The sequence below is a fragment of the Chiroxiphia lanceolata genome, chromosome 3, assembly GCF_009829145.1.
Source record: "Chiroxiphia lanceolata isolate bChiLan1 chromosome 3, bChiLan1.pri, whole genome shotgun sequence".
Taxonomy (NCBI): Eukaryota; Metazoa; Chordata; class Aves; order Passeriformes; family Pipridae; genus Chiroxiphia; species Chiroxiphia lanceolata.
Genome location: NC_045639.1, coordinates 43,286,328 through 43,310,661, shown reverse-complemented (window position 1 = coordinate 43,310,661; position 24,334 = coordinate 43,286,328). Strand labels below are relative to the sequence as shown.

General features: G+C 38.0%; 3 protein-coding genes across 5 annotated transcripts in view; 1 reads left to right on the top strand and 2 right to left on the bottom strand.

The window, feature by feature from the left end:
- Nucleotides 1-1,177, bottom strand: part of PHF10 (PHD finger protein 10) — a 20,104-nt gene extending 18,927 nt beyond the window's left edge. The window contains exon 1 of the mRNA XM_032684576.1: nt 1,064-1,177. Coding sequence (XP_032540467.1) covers nt 1,064-1,066 — 3 coding nt within the window. The 5' untranslated portion in view covers nt 1,067-1,177. The remainder of the gene's footprint in view (nt 1-1,063) is intronic.
- On the bottom strand, nt 726-6,317 carry TCTE3 (t-complex-associated-testis-expressed 3). Its single transcript, XM_032682217.1, has 5 exons — nt 6,273-6,317; nt 5,491-5,847; nt 2,810-2,971; nt 1,810-1,968; nt 726-1,216 (listed from the first exon to the last, which is right to left on the bottom strand). Exons 1-5 carry the CDS (start codon nt 6,315-6,317, stop codon nt 1,106-1,108), a joined length of 834 nt encoding a protein of 277 aa, XP_032538108.1. The 3' UTR covers nt 726-1,105.
- Nucleotides 5,629-24,334, top strand: ERMARD (ER membrane associated RNA degradation). 3 transcript variants are annotated; one of them, XM_032684569.1, is made up of 18 exons: nt 5,629-5,671; nt 6,924-7,092; nt 8,235-8,374; nt 8,866-8,967; nt 10,426-10,515; nt 11,611-11,708; nt 12,252-12,388; nt 13,710-13,824; nt 14,368-14,470; nt 14,908-14,937; nt 15,442-15,510; nt 17,613-17,783; nt 18,646-18,729; nt 19,521-19,600; nt 20,334-20,462; nt 21,930-22,139; nt 23,084-23,197; nt 23,816-24,334. In XM_032684569.1, the coding sequence occupies exons 2-18, from the start codon at nt 6,924-6,926 to the stop codon at nt 23,973-23,975; spliced, it is 2,001 nt and encodes a 666-aa protein (XP_032540460.1). In that variant the 5' UTR covers nt 5,629-5,671; the 3' UTR covers nt 23,976-24,334. The 3 variants fall into 3 exon arrangements, with proteins under 3 accessions (XP_032540460.1, XP_032540462.1, XP_032540461.1); XM_032684571.1 differs by having other exon boundaries at nt 5,631-5,662; XM_032684570.1 differs by lacking the exon at nt 5,629-5,671 and adding an exon at nt 5,789-6,022.

Here is a 24,334-nt window from a genome sequence, read left to right as displayed (position 1 = left end):
GAGGTGAAACACAGCCCTCCCTCCTCGCCACTGGGAAAGACCCTCGTCCCCCCGGCGCGGGGGCCGGGGCGGCGCGCGCCCCCGCCCGCCCGCGCGCAGCCGGGCCCCGTGGGCGCGCACGGCCCCCACGCCGGCGAACAAAGCGCACGGCCGCGCCCCGGCCCGGCGCCGCCCCCGCACACTGGCTCCCCCGCACCGCCGGTGGGCGACCACCCCGGGCCGCTCACCGCCCCTCGCGGCGCGCCCGTGTGCGGCTCCAAACGCGCTCGGACCCAAGCTGGGCCAAGCGGGAGGTGAGAAAAGCACGGCCGCCCCGTCCGCGTTTGTTCACAGCTCCCAGCGATACAACTGACATGGAGGAGGCACCAGCCCTCGATTTCCACGGCAGGTCCAAAAACTGATGTCTACATACTTCACAGATTTGCGCCTGTGCCTTATTTACCAATATACAATCACTGCTGCCCTTGCCAGTTATTACGGACCAGTTACCCTCGTTACTGAGCCCATCGTCAGTGCCACCGCAAGCCCCTAGACTGAAGTGCAGTACCTGTCCACCAACCTGAACCCGAGACCCAAGCTTAAGGCCTGGGCAACCTACTGACTAAACTTTCACTTCATTCAAGGCAAGACTGGAAATTTGCACAAGTTTCTAGGACTGCAAAAGTTTCCAGGCAGACTGGCATTTGATCATAGATAAAACTAGGTAAAAAATGAATACTGCCTTATTTTACAAAAAACATGCTTTTAAGAAAACTGATACCTGCAATTTCATATAAACATTCGTTAACAGTCCTAGGCACACAACAGATAAGCAACATTCAAAATTTTCCAATGTTTGGCCTTAACACCAGCTGCTTTCACTTCCACAGAGAGCATTAAACAGATGAAACCCATATGTACTCATGTACATATGTTCCAAAGTTTTTTTTGGGGGGGGTTGGTTTTTTTCTTAACAGAGAAAAAAAGAACATTATCTCAACTGTATGTCAGTTTCAATGTGCCAACAGCAACAGGATAAAAATGAATACTAAAATAATGATGCTCTGAAAATTTTCAAATGTACCATGTACTGTGATGCACGAATCCATCTGTGGCTTTCAAAGTATTAGTCGTAATAACAAGCCATTACCAAAGCCAGCGCAATAAATGTTTCAGTTTCACATTTAGCTGAAACCCAATTGTCTCTTTGAACATCCCAGAGGCATCTGCTAGCAACCTAAAGGGAAAAAAGAGAAAAAGCTATTTGTGAATATATATACAGCACGGGTTTACTATTTATTTTTTAAAGAACACACAGCATTATCTAAATGCTAATCTAATCGTATTATGAGAGTTACAACTAGTAACAACAATGCAAAAGTTGAACAATAGGAATCGAACAATTCCTATTCGATGTTAAATACATGTTCTTGCTTCACAGTAAAGCTCCCACTGATAGATCCAAAAATCTCTACACCAACCCCCAATTCTCTCTTGTGTTCACTTGTTGCACTTTAGCATACTGTTAAGAGCACCCCTTAAAAAGCAGTGGAACATGCCTATGTGAATAGACATTAGTTTTGGGAACATATCAAACTAAGAAGTCACGTCCCCCACTCCTCCACCTCCAGCTTAGTCCAGTCTTGTGACCATTTACTGGGCTCTCTCAGCTTTTTTGACAAAATTGTTTTCAAAGCTAAACTCTGTGAACTGATGGCTGGAATAAACATATTCCTTGGGAGAAAAAAGTTGACTTGGACCACTTCACTAATCTGTTTGCACCTTATTGTTTTCAATTTGCAAAACGTATTGTGAATAATGTTCACTTACAATCATTGCCTGATCTGCCTTTTCCACAATTAGCACTGATACCACATATTTATAACGGTCAAAGCCAAATTCCTTCACAGCCTTTAATATTTCTTCTGAGATTGAAGCACACAACATGGGACTAGAAACTCCATCATAGTTGGCTTGTTGAAGTTTACTCTATCAAAAACAATTTTGAAAGATCTTAGTTTTCATCCTGGTAGCCTTTTGCAAAAAAACCTTTTACAGTCATTTTCATTACAAGAACATGAAAAGAACTAATGAGTAGAATAGTCAATATAGATGATACTCCCAAACAGCAAAGGATGCGCTACTTTCACGCTAAAATGTTTTATCTGTTTTTTTGAAAGGGACACACATGTGTGTCCAGCCAATCTCAATTTAACAATGAGGAGTGTATTCTTTTCTATCATTTGGGCTCAGTTCACAGGAAAAGAGTGCTACAAATACCAGTTCCGAATATCCAAGGCGTGTCTTCCAGACAGCAAAATTAAAAAAGAGCTGGTTATAACTATTCAAAGTATCACTAACAGCTACATATTATCTCCACAGATTGTTTTCTTTCATTTTTGCTTAATTTTTGTATGTGGCAGTCTGACCATTAAGAACACCATGTATATTTTAGGCAGGTCATGTGATATTAACTAATGGAATTCCACAAACTTGAAGTCATGATCTTTGGCTAACTGGATATTTTGCAGATCAGGGTACTTTGAACTGGGCTGTAGTTCAATTTGATTTCAAAAAAAGGCAAGCATTTAAGAAGATTCAGCTCCACATAAAATGCACCTAACAAGCTCGGCAGCGACCTTGCAGAGGCCCTTCTGCACTTTGCCAAAACAGAGCACATTCACAAATGTATTTCTGTGGCAAAACTCAAAGACTGCAGAGATTTATGCATATGTTTAAGTTCATGCAATTTACCTTGTTCCATAAGTACCTTTGCGAGACAAGCTACTTTTGCAATAAAATCAGACAATTAATTTAAAAAATACTGTACCGTTAGTATTTGTTGAGCTTTGTCTCTTACTAAACAATCCCGAAATTTATTACGTGACTCCAGTCTGTATGTGTTAATGCATTTTGTCTTTGTCTTTGTCTGTTCTTCCACTGGAGCCACAACTGAATCTTCAGAAAGGGATCGTGTCTTTTTTCCTTTCATCTGAGCAAAATAATCAGAAAGTCCACAACACATGTCAATATTTTCAAATTTAACAGTCTTTTAATAATACTTTATGGTGTACAGTTAAGAGGGGAAAAAACCCCAACAATCAGTCTAGGAATACGTTAACAAAAAACCCACAGAAAGCTAGAAACTGGTTATCATCTTCTGGCTGTTTTAACACTACTACTGCTTTGACTTCTTTTCCAGCCAAATGCAACTGAAGTTTGCATTTAAACTCAATCAATCAGACACACCATATTAGTACCCTGAATCCACTCCATTTTCCAAGTAAAAATACATAGCTATTAACAGGTCCATCCAAGACTGTTAACCACGAGTTCAAGCTTTTAATTCAAACAGCCTACACAACACCCAAAATATGTACTTGGTTCATTCACTACTTCATTTTATTTATCCTCATTCCTTGTGAAATTACTAAACCAATGGCTTATGTATTGATGACATAATTTGCTCTTAAAAAAAAAAAAGAGGGGAAAAAAAAGGAAAAAATAAGCTCCAGTCTGCAAATTATTGTAATTTTGCTTGAAACTTAAATGCAGATTTCTGAAGATCCAGTTTTCTCCCCATTCAGTTGTGTATTATCTCTTCAACCATCATAACAAAATCTGTCCCTCTATGAATGCAAACAGCAACTCTGATGTTGCAGATAAAAGATGTAATCTGCTGTCCTCCAGGGCTGGTTTGAAACAGAACTGTAAAATGATAATAAGACAGAGACAGAAAAGCACAAGGAACCAAAGAGACGATAACAAATGCTACAGGCAATGGTCTTCCATACCAGCTACCTCCTCATGAACCACTTTCACATTTTGCCAACTCTTCAGTCTCTTGCTCCACTTCTTGACTACAGGTAGAACTTAGACAAGAGCAAATCATCAGTTCCTTCCCAGAAGGGCAGAAAACAGCTCAAAGGTGAATTAACGTCACAAAACAAGGCTTACATTAAGATATGGGGAAAAAAAAATCATACACTTGTGGATAATATGAAAGTGTAAAGAGAATTATTTGAAGACATGTGCTACTCAGGGGCTCACAAATCTTTCAGTCCAAGGAGTTTAAGAATAAGGGAAGAAATGCAGTTTCTTCTCTATGAAATCACTTACACGTTAGCCTTGTCAATCCTGTGGACACAACTTACATGTCTCCTCTAGTTCCTTAAAACTAGTGATTTTTGCATCCTTAGTCCTAATTGCCTGCAGGTGTTTGTTGATACAACACCAACACTGCAAACTCTGAACAGCACTTACTCAAAAAATGTATGGAGCAAACACATTTGCACTTAGGCTGTAGAGACTTACTACATTCTGACTGCAAACTCAGGTCTCGAATGACTACCACCCTGACATGCTTGTCATAGGTCTCCTAACAGAAGAAAAACCACCACAGTCTTCCAGCTGAGCTGCTCAAATGAACACTCCATTTCACGTGAGTAGAAAAGAACCTGTGAAAAAGGTCACAACCCAAACAGCGATTCTTTGCTAGCACGGTTCAGCTGGAGTCACAAGATTTTCAGCCACTTCGATTACAGATGGAAGAAAACTCATGTCTATAGCACATGACTTCTAATAATGCTCCTACTTAAAAGTTTACCTGCTATTATTAGTGACAGAAGTTTTCATAATCGTTTGTAAAAAGCTATTTACTAATGAGGCAACCAAAAACCTTATCGATTTCTCTAAACAAACAGCTAGTCAATAAACCTACTTCTGTATACCACAGTACAAACACTATGATTCCAAGTTTTAGCACAACGTTGCAATTACATTTCTATATAATATTTGCACCTCTGTGAAAAAATGTCTGTAAAATTCAAGAACTGACTTTACTTCTGATTACTTGACCAACAAAAGCCTGTCCTTATGTTACTGGCCTACTACTACATTGGCTTAACCTTGGACATGTGAAAATAAGTATGCTGAGAGAAAAAACCTTTTGCTATTTGAAAGAAATGTTGTTACTAAGCCTGTTTAAAAAAAATAGCTGTTAAAAGAAACAAGAAACGGTTCTTGTTTATTTCTTCAAAAGGGGTGCTGCTCTAAGTTAAAAGTTGGGCCCTCAAGTTGGAAAGACTGCGCCACCAAAAGAAGGACCATCCTTTCCTTCCCTTTACCTTCGAAACAGCTGGGCCTCCCAGTGCCTCAGCCAGCACGCCAGCTGCAAGGCAGGTGTGAACGTGACACCTGGCCAACCAGAAAGGGGACGAGCTATCCCAAGTCAGACGCCAATCAAGCGGGAACAGTCATCCTACAACTTTCCACAAGATCACAGACAACTTTTAACCTCACACCGAGCCCCACGTTCTCCCACGCACTGTACCGCCCTTCCGAAGGACATCCTTCCCTCCCAACTGAAGCGCTGCAGGCCCGGACCGGCGCCCCCGCCTCAGCCGGGCATCGCATCGTGCCCGCCGCCCTCGCACCACTCCCTGCCCAGGGGGCCGCCAGCCCCCGGCAGCTCAACCCCCGGCACTTCCTCTCGCCCTGCCGGCCGCTCACTGTGTCTTTATCGGCCAAGCCCTGGCGCCGCTTTCCTCCCTCCGTGGGGGCGGCGGGCTTCGTCCCCTCGGAGCGCTTATCCGTTGCTGGAAGCCGGGCGCGGAGTGGCCCCAGGGCCTTTCCCGCGCGGCCCGGGCGTGACGCAGCGCGGGCGGGGCCGGCGGTAACGGAGGTACCGGAGGTAGCGGCGCCATGGCGGGGGCGGCTCCGGCAGCGGGATCGGGGGCTCGGGGGCTCGGGGGCTCGGGGCTGGGGTGGCCGCCGCCCTCGGGGCTGCGGACGGGCCCTTCGGGGCCTGGGGCAGTGCTGCGGCCGGAGGGCGGGGAGGAGAGAGGAGGAGGCAGCCCTGCCCAGCTTCTGCCAGTGGAAGCGTGGGGCTTGGTGACCTCTCCCTCAAAAGATCACAGCCCTGACCCATGCCCGGCCTGTTTTAGATAAATAATAATAATAATAAAGGGTGGCTGCGTTAGTGCAGGATTTGCTCTGGCCTCTTGTCCTTGACAGTGAAACGGAGGGGGGAGGGAAGGACAAGGTGAAGGTCTGAATGATATTTTATCGACGTTTTTAGATTATTTTTTTTTAATAGAAGAGAGGTACTCCTGGTGGCAGCTAACACGGGTTCCCGATAGGAACTGTTACCCTTGCTCCATGCCAATATCCGTATAAATATCTCTCCTTGAAGACATGAATACAGAAATTACATATCATGAGAGTCTATCCTGCCACCTAATTAAAGAGAAAATAATGTTCTTAATGGAATTTTTTTTTATTTGTTGTGGTACTTCATTTTCAAACAATTTCTTGTCTGTTTCATTAATAGAAAGCATGACTTTTTGGGGTTTTTCTTTACTAAATCAGAAGCATTTTCTTCATTTTTAGCATGGGGAGTTATATTCTTGCAATTTTTTTAATTGAAAGTGTGCTTCTGAATCAGTTTGTCTTTCTATTTAGATTAACGTGGAAATAACATTAATGCTTAGATTGTAGCTAACATTGCTACAATGGGGAGGAATTCACATGTTCCTCCCCTACCCCCCTCCAAGGATTTTGCTGGTCGTAAGGACTGGAGCTCTTGATTGTACTTGAAGTAGCATCAGTTTCTCTGCAAGCTCAGAGATTAGACAGAACATTTATATATAAACTGAGATCTTTTGCTTCAGTCTATCTTGTTATCAGTTCAGTAGATAGCCACTCTGAAATCATCCTGGCACTATGAAAATAGAGCAGTTCTACCCCTCAGTTTTCCCAGGGTGTTTCTGGTCGAGAGTTCCTTTCATCATATGCATAATGAAACTTGTGTTGCAAACCTTAACAGCTTGTTTACAGATGCCATATTACTGTCTGTCTGTGCTGATGGGTATGTTTTAATAATTTTCTGTGTCTCGTGCTTTCTTGATACAAGAATTCTTTTTGTTTGTGTGTGTTTGTTCTAGATGGCACTGTCAGACTCGGTCACTACTTGTCTTTCTCAGCCTGTGCATTATGCAATTTGCAAACTTGGATTTGAGAGGAAAGACACATACGATATTAACAATATTTTATCTGGAAATGGTGAAGTATGTTGGCAAGCTGTTACAGAGCATGTGCATTACCTTGAATCAGGTTGGTGTTTACCTGCTGTAGTAGTGATGATACATTTAAGACTGATGCAGAATTTCAGTACATATGATAGCAATTCTAGCTGTTACAACATTTTGTTACAGTACAGCATTAGCTTTGCTACTGATTTAGAGTATCTACAGTTAATATCTACAAAGAGCTTTAAATTTTTCATCCACATTTGGTATTTGGCTTTTGCTGGCTCCTAAGGTTCATGTAATCTGTAGCTGCTACTTTGCCTTCATCTTGGTTCCCAGTTTAATGTGCCTGTAACCTAAGGGTTCAGTCCTGCTTCTTTCCAACCTCATAATTGCCGCCTTCTGTGTTCTTTATATTCCTTTTGCAGTAAACTTAAAACACTCAGGGGCCATCAGTATTCCTGCTGTTGCTTCTGGTTTTGTTTCTCCAACTCTAGCTTGTACAGAAGTACCATTTGGTTTCTCTTCTGTATGTAGAATAGTTTATAGTTGTTTTTTAACCAAAGAAAACATTTATGCCCTGATGAACTCACTGAATTTTAATTTACCAAATTGCATCATGCAAGCTCTGTTATTAATTTCTAGAGGTAGTAAAAATGATACATGTTTCTGCCTCAAGGACTATCTCTCAGTAAATGACAAGAATTTATTTTCCAATAAAAAGTGTCCCACCAAAAAGAAGCAGTGATACCACTCTGTAAGGTACCATATCCATCTGCATTCTTTAAAGAGTGTAAGTGGTGCAACTGGACTGAGCCTGCTGAGTCTGCACTAGCTTCCAACTCGATTATGTGGAATTTCTGTAGAAATTCTAGTAGATTCTTCCCATTTCAACAAAAGCAGAACATTAATGATTCTATTTACTTCCATATTTTCTTGTGTTTAGGCTTTGTTATTTTTTTTTTTAATTTTGTTTGGTTGGTTTTGTTTTGTTTTATTTGGAGAAGATGCTCAATCTTACCTGATTTTGCACTGCAGTTTTACTTTTCAATATCTGTGTTTTAGACAGTAAATTGTAGTGTATTAATTGTGCTAGAAAAGTCTGGATAAAATTCTCTGTGCTAAATATGTACACAAGCTCTAGCAGGTTTTATCCCTTATGAGTTTTAAAATATTGGACCTTTGGGAAGATTGGTACACTAATGAACTTCTCTTTTTCAATTTAAGATCAAAGTGTGGATTATATCAAAAGCATACGATCGTTAGGACCTGTATGTGAGTCTGTTAATGTGCACTTCAAATCTCTGACCAAGGAGCAATTCATAATTCAGTATGCATCATGGTTGCACTGGACAAACTGCACAGAGGTATAGAAATTTCTGTTAACGATTTGTATTTTGGCACACGATTCCTTTGTGGAAGTTTAATGTAAGAACAAAAAAGAGATATCCATGAACCAAAATGTTTAGAATTTGTGACTAATTGTCTGTCTCTGTTATGTGGTTGCTTGTAGTTTCCCTGACTTTGTAATTATATTTTATATTAGAGAACATGAGGTGCTTTGGGCCTGTTCTAACATAAGATCGTAGGATTTTGGTTTTTTAATAATCTGTGCCTAGCTTTACCTTATAAAGTTATTGTGGATAATTTTTATATATGTAGGGCACTACGTATCAAGAGGTGCTCTAGGGAAATTTCTCTCCAGGCATCTATATTTTTATCTGCTTGGCACAGTTTTCTTTCTACATTTGTATAGCAACTATCTCAGAGGAATATTTAGGTTTCTCTGTGCTTTTTAAAATTTGATTTTTCCTTCTGAATATTTAACACAACATTCTTCCTCTTCCCAACCATACAGGTATTTCTTGAAGTGTTTGATGTTTTACAATATACACAAACTACAGAAGTTGCTCTTGGCTTAATGAAACTAACATCATGTTTGGAGCGAGCCTTGGGTGATGTAAGTGCCAAGATGTGGAGTCTGTTACAGATTTGGCTTCTTATAAGATGGGAATGAGCTCTTGGATTTAATTGTATATTGAAAAAGTGAAATTAGCCTGTACTATAGTAGTACACTAATAATCCAGGTGCATTTTGCGTCAGACAGAGGTTCTTTTCTGGATCCAGTTGTGCTGGGGAAGCATCATCTGGGGCTCCTTCACCTGTGCTGGTAGCGTTGCTTGCGTGAGTGCCATTACTAACCAATTTAATTAAAAAAGAAAAGAGTTTGATTAATCAATAGGTCTATTCTACTTTGATTTTTTTAAACTGAAACAAGGAGCAACATAGCTTCCACAAAAGATCTGATGGTGTAGTAACTTCTCTGAGGAGTGGCATGCAGGTGGAAAAATGGCCTGCTAAATAACTTTTTTCCTGGGGAGAAGAGAGCAATGGCTATTCAATGAGTGTTTGCTGCTGGGCTATATTAGGCACAGTTAGTTGTTAAATATCTATGAGGAGCTCTAGAGAAGGAAATGACAGAGAAAGAACAATGGACTAACTCACAGAGAAATTTGCCCAAGAAGGGGGCTTGGTAAATTTAAAGTAACAAAAAATTACCAAAAATTGGAAAAAACTGTCAGGGAGAATACAAAGAACAGAAGGCATGATAGCAGCTGAAAATAGAGATGCTGAGATTGCCCAACAAGGATAAAACCTAGTTTAAGGAACGGCCTGAATCAGAAGATAAACCACAAGTCTCCTCCCTTTAATACTGACAGACCCTGTAGATTTCTAGCATAAGAATGAAATATCATGTCCTTGGTAGAGTTTATTCCCATAATTATGTTCTTGTTGTGCTTTACTACTTTTTGTGGTTTGGGGTTTTTTTGGAAGAGAAGAGCAATACATGTACAGACACTGTGAAAAGCCTAACTATGGAAACATTAAGAAGGATATTCACTCCTTTCTGATATGTTGCCTAAATTTTAATTTGTCATGAAATTACAGAATTTAAAGCCTTTTTAAGGACTTGCTGTGTTTTGTTCGATTAGTGTTTTTACAATCATCGTCATCATCATCATCATGGCTGGGCTTTGCGAACGAAGATTTGGGAAGGGCTCTACCCACATTTGCTACAAGCATGCTGGTGGCTAAAAAGGCCAATGAGAGATAGACAAGTCTGGTTGCAAAAGGCACAGCAGAAGGACTCCTTAGGTGGTATTGACAAGACACAGTTCTTTCTATGTTGTCTTCTCCTCAAGAGTGATCCTGCGTGCGTTCTCAAAGGAAGCAGCAGCGTTATAGATGGTGTGTCTCCAGACCTCTTGATTGGAGGCCAGAGTAGACCAATGATGATGATGTTTTTACAATAATGAAAATTGGTACTGGGTGAAATAGTCAAGTTATATGTTTGAAATACAAAGAAGTACACTAAATTATTTATATTATCTGTTTTGCTTTTTTTTTTTTTTAATAGGTATATTTACTTAAGGGTAATGATTGCCCTTTCCTTCTAAGAGACTTGCTCGCATCTGAGCAGCTAGCAGTTGTCTTTGGACAAGCTGTAGTAAGTGCACACTTTTGAAATAAGTAATAAATATTGAGCTGGTTTTCTTCTGGCCAAATGGCAGGTGTCCAAGTGTAGCCTTTACTTGTACTGAAGAAGAGGTTGCAAATTCTGTATATCATAGATTTATTTTCATTTTATACATGTTACTGTCTGGGGGGTATATGATTTAAAGAAAAAGTTAATATTGTAAAAGAAAAAGTTTTAAAGGCAAGGTCATAAGTTCTTATTTTCCTTTCTGTTTGAAAAACCTACATATGTAAAATTTCACATACCCGGCAGGCGACGAGCAGAGTTCATCTGCCTCATTCTGAGTTGCACTATTTGAAAATACACATCATGCACTGGCTGTTTCTGTTATGTTCCTCTTGACCACCAATGTAGTGACATGCTTTATAACATTTACCATATTAAAATTTTTCAAAATAGAGGAAACTAATTTGCAAAAAAAAAAAAAAAATCCACAAAAATTTGATGATATTTGCACTCTTGTGTAAACAGAGTAGGTGGATCTTCCATGTGCAGTCTTACAAGAGCACATTCTTTGCTAGAACAAAATATTGGGTGTGAACTGCGGAAGCCTGTGTTGTTAGCCAGTCTAGTAGTGTAACAAAAACTATTTCTTGAATTTTGATGGCATATGGAATACTTAAATTCTTACAATTGAAAAATAAACCAAAGTTTCCCATTTTGTTTGATAGTGATCTGGGAATACAACTTTGAATGCAAATTCTATATTTTATGCTAATTTGTATTAAATTATGTGGACTTATACTACAAGAAGAGCTATACTTTATCTCATTTTTTTGCCTGTCATAACTGCTTGGAATGTCCAATAACTAGTTTTGTTTGCCCCATATTATATTCTATAGCCTGTACAAATAAGGTGAACAATTTCCTTTCAGAGAATGCTGGGAATTGCAAATAATGAGTTTCTGTCACTGTGACAAGCTATGGCCAGTCATGTTGACAGTAGATATTATAGTTTCTCAATAACTTCTGAAGTTTTCTGTTAGGGGAAGATAATAAAATTAAGAAAGATAATAAGTAAATAATATATTTCTTCATGCAGTAATTATTTTTTTTATTAATTAGATGAATGTACTGAGGATATTCATTGGATCTCCATATGGTCTGAATCTTCGTAATGTTTTGTGGCATGGATTTGCATCCCCACAAGAAATTCCTGCCAAGTAAGTTACCAAAAAAAATCTCATTTTCTTAAGTCAGACTTATGAGTTCTTGAAAAGTGGATAGTAAAACTTACTTCTCTCATGGGGAAAAAAAAATAAATTGTCCAAAGGCCTCTGTCAGTATTCTGACAGATTTCTGCTGCTGCTGTTTCTTCTCTGGAAATGTAGAATACTTCAACCATTAGTAGGACCGGTGTTTTTTGTACTGTTAAGTTAAGTAAGAAAGCTTAACTTTTTTTTGAAATTCTATCAGGGCAGTGAGGAATAACTTGGAACAAAAGACACAGGAATAGGGTAGAAGGAGAAGCAACAGCAGCCAATAGAGAATACAGCGATGCTTTTTTCCTGATTCTAGTCTTCAATTTTTTTTCATGCTTGTGAATGTAATTAGTTATTAAGTGCCCCTGCTCACGTGGGGAGTGTAGGTTTTGGGTGTTCTTTGAAAGAGTGAAAAAAACCCTTCATCCCTAGCTCAGAAATGTTGATCTTTACAAAAGATTTCTTTGTATAAACTTTTCTAATATATTATGTTATTCTCCCTAGATATTGTGCTATGCTGCTTTTTTTAACTGCAGGGTTGGGTCAGTTGTTGCAGACTTATCTTCTGCAAAATAAATGCATTTTACTACATCGACCTTATGTGATCTTCGTTAGCTTAGAGGAGCTTGATGTATTTCCAGGCAAGTATTTAAATATTAGCAAGTTTTTTACTATCTTATATTTGCTATTGTTTGATTGTCCAAAAGCGCTGTTGAAAATAATGCATCTTCTAGAGTTCCAAGATTAAATCTTAACTAAGATACCTGTGTATAATGTCATTAGATGAATCAGTCATGATTGTAGGACAGCTTTTTAATATGTAGGCAGTTGCACTGACTATTTAATCAAAAAATACTGTGTTCTAAAATAATTGTAATACGTTGAAACATGAAACATGACTGCTTCTAAAAGAGTTCAACTGTATACTCCATTTTTTGATTATGAGAGTTCATTTCATCTAACAGTTGTCTAGTTTGCCTTTACAAAATCTAACTTCTTCCAGAAACAATGGGTTCCAGCTGCAAGGGTCCCAGCAGGAGCGCCCTCAGTCTTACAAGGAAGATAGTACTGAAACACAGTAAAGGATGATGACACATCTTCAGTATACTAATGCTTTTCTCAGGAAAGCACTTGAAGTCAGATTAAAACTCTCTCGTGTCCCTGTCTTCAGACCTTATTTTGTCTATTCCTACTATTTTTAAGGCAACAGCAGCATATGGGAAATCTTGGTGTCAGTGGTCCTCATGGTCGATTTGTGCTATATAATCAGTTTGCCAGTGGAACATCTGTCCATGGAACTGAGACAGGGCTTCTGGGAATCAAATCAAGCTGATAACATCTCAATAATGTTGTAGTATAAATGCTATAGCTGTTGATTTACTTTGAAAAAACACCAAGTGCAATCAAGTCCCACTTACCATTTTAATCTTTCTTTTGGATAAGACATTTATAATGTGAATGCATATATATGAGTTTCATTACCTGGTAGCATTGTAGTATGAAGTGTTAATTTACTATGCTACGTGTCAACACAGAAAATTGATAAAGTAGAAACAATGTGCTCATGTTCAAATATTCATGCTGCTGTACTGATTTTGGGTGAATAGAAATGATTAATTTATATTACACTTTTTAAAAGTATTTGAAGTAGGTGGAAAACAACTCCACAGAATCTAGGTCCAGTTGCTGTGTAGTGTTTTAATCTCAATAAAAAGCAAACATGACTTTTTAACTGTTTTTACTCTAGAATTTTATATTATCACCACAAATGCAATCTTACATACTCAAATTCTGATCCTAAATATGGCTACTGTTGTACCTGCATAGTTAAAATAAATTGGATAATTTAAATCTTCCTTGACAAATGTTGAAATAGTATTATATTTTCAGTGGAATATTAAGAATGCATTAGTAAACTGGAGATTATATGTAGTTTTTCAATGTTGTTTTGTTAACTTGTAGATCTTAATAATGAAACACTTTCCATAGCTGAAGAGGTTGTAAAACTGTCCAGTTTTGTATTAAAAACGATGTTGCCATTTTGGATTGCTGCTTTAACAGCTTTCAAGCAAAGCAGGTAAGTCAAATTTTTTAAATTATTTTTTAATAGAATTTATTCTATATGGAATAATATATTCTATATTTATAATCTGCATTCACAGATTCCAAAGCTTTTTACTAAGTCTGTTACTTAACTTATTCCAGCATATCATTAGGCATTGTTATGGTGATCCCTCAGAAAGTTTCTCAACTTATGACTTTGTTTGGTGCCAAATAAAGTTATAAACTATATTTTGAACCCTAAAGAGAACTGTTGGAGATGTAGCAACAAAGGAGAGATTTACAAAGCAAGGGAAACGAATCTCCGCATATTAAGATTTTGACTTTTTAAAAAAAGTGTATTGTTTTGTTTTTCTCTCCCATGCTTCACCTTTCAGTAAGTTATTCTAGCCTCTGAGCTTGTATTCAGTGATCAGTTTATGTTTGGCACAGGTAGTCATTTATTGTTTGTTTACAAAGTGCATTACAAGGGAATTTTAATCCAGGTCATTTGGCCTGAGACTTTAAGTCTGAAATGGCTGAATGGAGAAAAACCTGGATACCTCTGTTAATTTTTCAGGTATGCTGACAGTGTGATTCTCTTACTTCCTCAGCTGGAAGTTGGACTTAGATTGCTCTTCACTACAACGAATAAATGTCCAAATCGTTTGCTAACAGCTGAGGTAAAATTTCTGTCTAAAGTCAATTATGATTTAGTGCTTACAATATTTGCAAAATAGTTATTCTAGAAGAATAGTGTCTATAAACATTTACAGATTTACCAAAAAAAAATTTCAGTCAATTATGGAAAATTATTTACAAATTTCCAGTTGAGATTCACTAATGCCTTTAATTTTTTTTAAATGTCTGCCAGTATAAGGGACTGAAAAAGTAGTTGAAGGTTAGTGTTCAGAAACAGTAGTTTAGGGTGGAAAGTAGGCCGTGATATATTTATTATAAAAAAACTCAGCACAAAATCCAAAAGTCCCTTCATTTGTAAGGGGGCTTTTTTTTGCTATTCATGCACCTCTGGTATCTCATGCAAATGAATAAAGTTTGATATGCATGTCTAGTTATTTGATTTTGTTTGAAAATCAAATAATATTGTCTTTTGTTCTAGTCTGCTGCTTTCTACACCACTTTCGATGAGGTACTGTGATTTTTTTTTAAATTAATATAAATCAACATCAGAATTTAAGCACATGCATGTTTCCCATTACTAGAGTCCTGAGTGCACTTTCTTGTGTTGGATAAGACATTATTTCTAGGTTTTTTCGACATAAAAAATGATGGACAATAAACATTTTAAATTTTTAATGCTTCAGAAAATATCAAAATTAATACACATTGTAATAAATGGAATATTTTCTTCTAAATATTTTTAGCTTGAAATTCTTCACAGAAACATTCTGTCATTTTTCCTAGATTCAGTTGTTCAAAATAAATACAAATAAATATTGCAAGCAGAAATCCTCAATTTTAGAAGTTGTTTGAGTTATCTCAAATTGTCAGTAGTAATTAGGGACCTTGATTCTAGAGTGGCAGAAGGAATTGCATAAAATTAGGAAAACTAATTACTTCAGTTATGTTTCTTCTTTGATTATTTGGCTTTCAATAATATAGTAAGTTTCTGTTCAAATTACTTTTCTTCTAGATGCTAGCAAAGCATTTGGATAACAATGAAGTCAACCAGCTACCTGTAGTTCTTGAAGAGCCTGCCATGGCAAGTGTTTTGAAAGTTTTCTGTGGTTTTTTGTTGGTTGTTTTTTTTTCTTTTTTTTTTCTTGTTGTTTTCATTATTTTATTTTTTCTTAGTTTAGTAATGTCTTTATGATCATGCCTAACATTTATTTATTACATATAGCTTGTATCCAGCACCTTAGAACCAGAAGCTTGTTAACCTTTTTCATTGGGAAGGATGCAAGGTAGTGTCTCACAAGCTATACTGGGTTAGGATATAGGACTACCTTTCTTTCTGAAATATAGATGTCTTGGAGATACTTTTCTTTAGACTTCTGAAGTTCAGCTGAATGGAGCAGAAGAAGAAGCAATGCCTCATACAGGAAAATTTCAAACTTATTTCTGATTGCTTCTGGGACACATCTTCTACTGTCTGGGCAGATGGCACAAAAATGTGGCTCAAACCTGCAAAGCACATTCTGCATCTTACTACCCAAACAGATTGTGAACAGGAAAACTAGGGGTGTTGAATTTAGAGATCTAAGGTTACTGTCCTGTTGCCAGAGGCAGTGGGGCTGTGGAGAGCTTGGGGCGCAAAGTTGAAGGAAGTTGTCATGGTTTTCTGTGGCTGGTTTTTTTTAGTGGTGGTGGGGGGCTACATGGGGTGATTTCTGTTAGAAGCTGCTAGAAGTTTCCTCCCCCCCACCCCGTGGAGCCAATGACAGCTGGCTACAGGAAGGACTTCCTGCTGTTTGGCCAAGGGAGAGCCAATTGTTGCACCTCTGTGATAACATATTTAAGAAAAAAGTTTGTTGCGCAGAAGAAATTGGAGCTGGGGGGTGGCAGAGGGAAACCTCTGGGCCTAGGCCCCGTGGCCCTGGCCCAGGGCAGGTGCGGCGCTGGAGCCGAGCCAGGCCCGGCTGGGGCGACCCCTGCCGCCTCTCCCGCTACTGGCGGGGGTGGCAGCCATGGCCCGGGACCGCGCACCAGCTGCCCCAGGGCAGACACAACGCTGGAACCGTGCCAGGCCGACCCCAGCAGGCACTGCCCCCCCACCCCCGGCTGAGCTGGGACGGGCCAGGGGTGGCCCTGCCACATTGCAGCTGAGCCCATGATGGAACAAGTGGATGCATGAAAATGGAGGACTGCTACCCTCGTGGGAGGCCCAGGGGGAGTGGGGTCCTTCGGAAGATCTGTGGCCCGTGGAGAGGGAAGATCTGTGGCCCGTGGAGAGGGAAGCCCACACTGGAGCAGTATCTTCTGACTAGGACTAGTGACCCCTGTGGGGAACCCACGCCGGTACAGTATTCTGCATCAGGGACTGCATTCTATGAAAAAAACATCAGGGTGTAGAGACTCCTGCATCCCAAGACCTGTGGCCCGAGGGGCGGGTGGATCCACGTGGGTGAAGTCCACCAAAGACTTATTTCCCATGGGAGGGACCCACAGGACAGGGGAATGACTCAGAGCTTTAGCCCCTGTAGCCCATGGAGAAAGACCTTGGTGGCGCAGGCTGTCCGCTGCAGCCCATCTAAGGGTAACTCACAAGTGTAGCAGATATGGAAGACCTGTTGCCCTGGGAGTGGAGAAGGGTGACCTACAAGTGCAGCTGACTTGGAAGGAAGACCTGTTGCCTTATAGGTTTAGGTGGACTTCTCTTCCTGCACTGATGCAGGGGGAGGAGGGAGAATATGGAAGGAAGGAGGGTGGTTGAAAAGTGTGTTTAAAACTGTTTTATCTCTCACTCTTTAGCTCTTATCCTGTTAGTAATAAATTTTAGTGCTATCCTCACATTGAATCTGTCTTGCCTGTGTGACCTCTCCTAGCTCTTAGCAATTTTCGTGGGTGTTTGGAACCTGGCTAGGGTCAACCCACGACAGAAGTCTGTTGTTAGCTCTCCGAATTCAGCATGTATGTTAGTTTTGAATTTCCTCAGAAGCTACCAAGATGGATGAGTTGCACTTTTTTTTTTTTTTTGTTACAAGTATAGTTTGCATTGGTTTTTTTCTGAATATCTGAAAGCCCCTTTCCTATAGACATGATCACATACCTGTCTGTCAGGGATATTCCGTATACTGAATATATTCAATTTTGTGTTCATACACATAGAATAGAAGTCTGTACACTTGATGTATGTTTCCACAGGAATTTCTTTGGGATTTCTTGAACCACCAGGAGGGTCCACGTGTAAGAGATCGTTTAAGCCATGGAGAAATCAATCTGGAAGCATTTCCCAGAGAAGTAGCTAATCAGATAATTGCATTTGCAATTACTCTTCTCTGCAGATTCTCAGATGAGAATATGTTTTCTCTTAAGGTAGGGATCAGTATTATGTTCTCAGAAGATTTTTTTTTCAGTTACTTTGGATACCAAATATGTTTTTAGAGAGTTTGACTGAATCTTTCTTGAGAGCTGCTTTTTGTGGAAATGAAGTATTCATCCAAGTAAAAAATTGTGAAAATATGTTTTTGCCTAGTTTTGTAGTGAAATAAGTACAGAAAGTTTTCCAAAAGATTACCCTTTCTTCCTGTGCCTTAATTTGTTGGCTTAACCAGTCCTTATTCACGTGGTTAATCCATAAATTATAGTGATTCCACTTAATTTTGTAAAATTGTATTGATACCTAGCTTGTTTGTCTGCTGAATTATCCAAAAGGTATGCACAACTGCTGTAGCTCACCCACTGAGGTATGTAGTTACTGAGATTTTCTTTTTCCAAGACTTTGTAAATAATGGTGGCTTGCTAATGTTGTTTGTATCCATACTTATACTGTGAATTTGTAAACACTTTTTGTCTAGAAATATGTTTGTCAACATTAGTGATTATTGTATTTGCTCTCCCCAGTTTCCTGTTTATATTTGGGATTACTTCTTTCAATACCATACAGCAACCCGTGAGATAAATCTTTCATTCATTAGTTGCAGCTCTTTTTAGTTTCTCAAGAAGTACTGCATGCTGCTGCATTATGAGAATACTTGGTTGCTTTTCTGTCAGGTTTCATAGGTAAAATGTGTCAAATTTAACTTTAACCACTCACTGTGCTGATTACTTCTTTCAGCCCTCATGCAGTCTTGGAAGTCTTTATTGACATCAGTGCTATAGGTGGCTTGCATAAAATGAGATATAAGTCTAGGTCTGTGTATGATTATTGTATGTTGTCTGTGATTTTGTAAATCAGGAACACACGGTCATAAAACCACTGATGAACTGTGCAAGTTGCTACCAATCTCGATTTCATCCAATTTCCCGTCTCAAGAAACAGGTGGGTGTCCACATCTATGAAAGCATTTCGGTCTTTAAAATGTGAATCGTTAAAATTAGTCTAATTGTTTTCTTCATGCTTTGTTTATCCTAAAAACAGTTAAAATCTTACATATTTTTTAGTTTTTTGCTATATCTTTTAAAATGAAAGGAAATTACAGTTGCTAAAGTGAGATATAACTACGCACACTCCCGTTGATGCAATTGGTACTGTGTATGTGTTCTAGATCACTGAATAGGTTTATTCTTACTTGAATGTGTGCTGTTCTGTAATTTTTTTAATTTCCTTATGCTTTCTTAGTCAGAACCACTGGTTGGTCATGTCTCCAGGAATTTTGGATTAGGCTATTGCTAAAGTTTTTACTGTATGAAAACTAGCTAAGCTTCTGTCGTTATAGCAAAATCTACTTTCCATTGTCATGGCAGTTCTCTGCCAGTCAGTTTAATGAACTGCTTTAGGATGTTCCTCCCTTGATTTGGGTGCACAGTAGACATACTTAGTACTTCTACTTTTCCACAGTGTTCAAACAGTATGTTATAAAAGTCATGTTAGTTAACTTTTTACATCAAAAGAAATGTAGAAAGAATAGTAAAATAGTTTATTCAGATAATGTTTTAGCATGGAAGTGTGATCAAGACTTTCTGCCCTAACATAGACCTTAACAATTGAAGTTCGCTTACACAATTGTTACTTAATTTTTTTCTAAAATTGCCACTAAGCAAAGTGAAATGCATTGGCCTGTCTGTCAAAGGCTACACTTTACAAAACATTTTTTGTTATGTGTTTTTAAGGTGCTGGAATGTATGAAGAGCATTCATTTATGGTCCGGATTGCCAACAGTGTCTGAGGAACAAGTTCAAACAATTAAAGGGTATATATATGCTATATAAGGTAGTTCTCAAAATAGTTATGAAGAATGGGGTTTGAGATGGTGAAATGTCTTTCCATATATTTTACTAGAAAGATTGTAGATACCAGAGGGGTTGTGAGAAGACCCCTTTGTTCTCTTTAGCTTAATCTGTGCTGTGCACATCAGTACAAGTACTGTAAAAGCTATAAACAATGTGCTAATTTGAAGGGAGTGAGAAGATACCTGAAACACAGAGGTGTTAGTGGCTCCGTATTCTGTTTCTGAAGAAATGGTCACCAAATGTAAAACAGAAAATAATGCCTTATTTTGAAAAGGACTTGATAACCAAAATAGTGGAAGACTTTATATAAGATATTAGTTAGAAAAAGAGTGTAACGTTCTCTTGTTATTTGAAAAGGAGGAAGTCATAAATAATATCACTGGAGGAAATTGTACTTGTTTAGAGCTGAGAAATGAAAATACAATGCATCTATCACATATTCAGTATACTGCAGGATTTTGATGAAGGGAGGATTAAGAGGGGTTCTGAAGATTGCTGAGACTGAGAAAAGGTTGTATTTAGTTGGAGAAGTAAAAACATGCTTATAAAATGGAGGAAAAAGAACCGTAATATCAGAGAGTGAGAATTAAATACACTGCTATAAAAAAAAAATCTACATCTTGATCTATGCTATTTGAGAAATAAGTACTACACTTTTATCATCTCAAATGTTAATTGTTTTCTTTTTTTAAGTTTGGAAGAAAACGCTGAAGCTAGTACTTTAACTTTGATGATATCTGAAATTACATCTCAGTTGGTGCAATATATGCCCCAGAACTGCTGTAGTTCAGATGATCCAATCAATAGTGTCCTAACAGAGAGGTGAGTTTGCCTCCTGGTTCCTGCTCTCAGCTTCTACATACAAAAGAAGTCTCAAACCTGAGTTACTCACTTCCTTGTTTTCAGAGCAATGCTTGAAATGTTGTATGCACTTTTCTATTGTTGCTGCTGATTTAATCTGAAAATCTTAGAATCGCAGCTGAGCATCATCTTGAAAATTAAGATGGGACATTGTAGATTTGGGAATTACAGTAGAGATTTTACTTTGAAATTAACATGAAAAAATAACTATTTTTCTTTCAGGCTGGGAAAGCAAAATAATTAAAATGCTTATGTACTGACTAGATTAGGTTGGTTTTAATCTGTTTTGTGTGCTAAAATTGCATCAGAAATTCATTTTAATGTATTTGATGTCACAGCTGTGCGTGGCATTCAAAATGGTAATACACTACTAAATAATTATGTTTTTACATGCTTTAATATCAAGATTCAGAAATAGAAGATATGTTGTAATACATGGTATCAGACTTGGAGGTACGTTAGTTCCAATTATGTCTACTTGGAATAATGTTCAAAACAATTTGACTTTTGACTTCCACTCTTAAGGGAGCCTTAAGACTCCCATGACTGCATGAGTATGTTGAAACAAAACACTCCTAATCAAACCCATTAGGCATGAGCAGGATAGTTTAAAGAGGATTTTACCTGTTGCTTTACTTACATAATGTGTGGGCCTGCTTTTTCCCACCCACTGATCTTCAATTTTCTCAATTATGAAAAAGAAGCCTAATTACTGAAGTCATAAACTTTATTTTTGAGTTTTCTGCCTTATCACTTTTGGTCATTGATGTGTTGCTGTTTCAGAGGTGATTTGAGCATGAGGGAGATTAGGAAACACTTCTGTAAAAACAGTGTTTGAAGTGATGTGTGATACATCAGGGTAGTAGATTAGAATAGGACAGCAGGAACGTATTTGTGTGATTTAACAAAGCGTGATCTGTGTGGTGTTGATTAAAAAAATCGTCTCACCACCTGCATTTTACAAAATGTTAAGTCTGCTGCTTGTTTTGCCCAGAAGGACCACACACTAATGGAAGTACTAATTAATACCATTTGTTTCAGTGAGTTTTATTATGGTGAATGTTAATTCATTATGAGTTGAACTATGGTGGGAGGCTTCAACCACAACCCTGTTGTGATTTGATGTGTTCAGTATATCATTTCAGGCAGGCAGTTTCATTTATTGTGGTTTCGTTTCTTTGATCTGAAATGGGAAACATATTCATCACCAGCAGTTTCACATTTATATTCAGTAAAGTGATAAAGAACGCAATCACTACCCCTGCTACACAGATCCTTGCTTTTTTTCAGTCTTGAGGTAAGGGGAGTTTGTTTCCAGGTTTTCTGAGTTAAAACATTATGAGTCAAACCACACTGAATATGAAATGTATCTCATGTTAAATCCAGCTAACGAAAGATTGACATTAAAAATCCCTTCCTGTTTTGGAGGCTGTTGACTGAACTTTGTGATACGCGTATTTGCACGCTTTATTCTCCTCGACCGGTTCTGGAAATAGTGGTGATACTCCGCAAAATAAGCACGCAGTGCCATCAAGTGTCCGAACAAGTTATTGCCAGCGCTGAGGTGAGATACACGCAGTGGGTGAACAAGACTCTACGTTCTCGTCAGAGGCATAACTATCTACGGATGTTGAACAGGTTGGCTGATGGTTTTCCTTTACTTAGGGTGAGAGAGAGTGGCTGCACTCTACTGTTGCTGGCTTTCAGTGCTTTGTCTTAGAAGGTTAAAGTCAACAGTGTTCACATGTTCTCATTAACCATTTCAGAGTTAAGTGTCAAACTAGATTTCTGTTGAGCAGCAATGTTGAACTAAAAAGAAAATCTCGAACTGGAGAATAATTTAGCAGGTATTTTTTAGCATTGCTAGATTACTTCACTGTAAATTACAAGCTTTCAAATTAAGTATCATTTAAATGTTAGATTGTATTTTTGTAGATGCTAGCTTTTCCTGTTTATTAAACATATAAATGCCATTCAAGATTTATCTGAATGCAATAGGTTTAACTGATTTGAAGACTTTATCTACTTTAGTTTGCTGCTTTTTATAATTATACCTGAATCAGCATCTTTATATATAGATATATCTATATGTAGATTGTTTAATATTTCATTAAGTTTTGTTCCTATTCCTAAGTGCTTTCCTGGGTTTTATGAATCTACTTTAAAAACTGGGAAAACTGTAGATTTTGTATTATTGGCCAGGTTATGTTCCTAAAAATGTTAACCATATTATTTAAGAAACAGGTTAAACTGAAACCGATGATACATTTTGCAAATCAGTTGAAATCTGCTTTATTATCTATGGAATAGTGGATGCCCATGAGTTTTTCTTTGGAATCTTAACTTTATGAATTTCATTTTTTCCTCTTTCGGAGGTTTCATCATTTATAGTCTTCATTTCTTGTTCTGGGATTTGCACTTTTTGCTGAAGGACATTTCACAGTCCTTTCCCCCCCCCCCCCCCCCACTCTGCAATATCCAGCTGTTTAGGATTGGTGCAGAAGTCTGAAGAATTCTTCTATGTTAGTGATTTTTTTTTATTTGGTTTTTGTTTATTTTATTTTGTTTTTTTTTATTTCTAGCATTAAATTTTTGTCTCCAGTGTTGCGACTCATCTTAATATTGATTACTGTGGAAGTAGTCAGTGTTCATGCCGTTTGTAAGAAGAATCCTTTTGATTATCAGCAGTATCTAAAGTGAGTATCTAAACTTACTTTATGAAAATAGGAATTGTACATATTCCTTTCTGATCTGTAATACAAATCCTGTAGAGATTTTCTATCATTAGTCATAATTATACCTCAGACAATGTTCACTTAAGAACTAAAATAACTCAGCTGAAAATATATGGTCCAGTTATTCACATTTTTAATTTTTATTAGACTCCCCCTTAGTATAGATAGGAAACAATCATACACTCAAATAAGAATACATAAATGCTGTATTTAAGATGTTGGTGATTTTTCTCTTTGTGTGTCAATTAATAGCTGGTTGGGTATCATGTACATTGTGAAACATTTGACTGAGAAAAGAAAGGAAGCCATTTGGGGAGAATTCTGTCACCCATTTTGTCACTCTATTCTTTCTATGGAAGTGTTAATTGCAGTTCTGAAAATCTTTGCATCCTACTGTGAGAGTGAGGGAGTGGTTCTTTTCCAGAAGTAGAACAAACCTGAATGTATTGATCATCTTGAGGAAGATTTGGATATTTGAAGATGTTAGCAGCTTTAAATCAGGCATTGAGATATTTTTCTTTTTTTTTTTCTTTTTAAATCCTTTAAAAAGCTTTTCTTCTTTGGTGTTATTTCTCATAGGTTTTTGAAGTTAATCTTGCAGTATACTGAAAACTTGGTGACATACACAAGCCCTGAGAAAAACAAGTGGGATGAAACCATGGAACTTACAAACAAGGCTTTGATAAAAATAAGAAAAATCAGTGACAGAAAGCTAATGTTAATGCATCTGGCTACATGAATTAAATGGGCTTAAGATTGTTTGGACATTGTAATATCTAAAGAGTTCTGGAGTCCTCGTGTTTGGCAAGTCTAATTCAAAGACAAACTTCATCAGACATTGTCGAAGTTTGGATGCAAAATATAGTCTTTTTATTAGAAGGTAGCTGTTGAGATTGGAGATGAATGATCAAGCTTTCATAGAATGAATTGTTTACTGAATGCACTGAAAAAGATTTACTATGAACTAAATCAGGATAATGCAAGTTCTACTGTAAATATATTTTGCGTTTTGTACATTGGGGCTTTTTTTTGTAGTTTTCTATTGTATTGAAAAATAGCTAAATAAAGAGTGTGAATAAAAGATCTGAGATTTTTAAA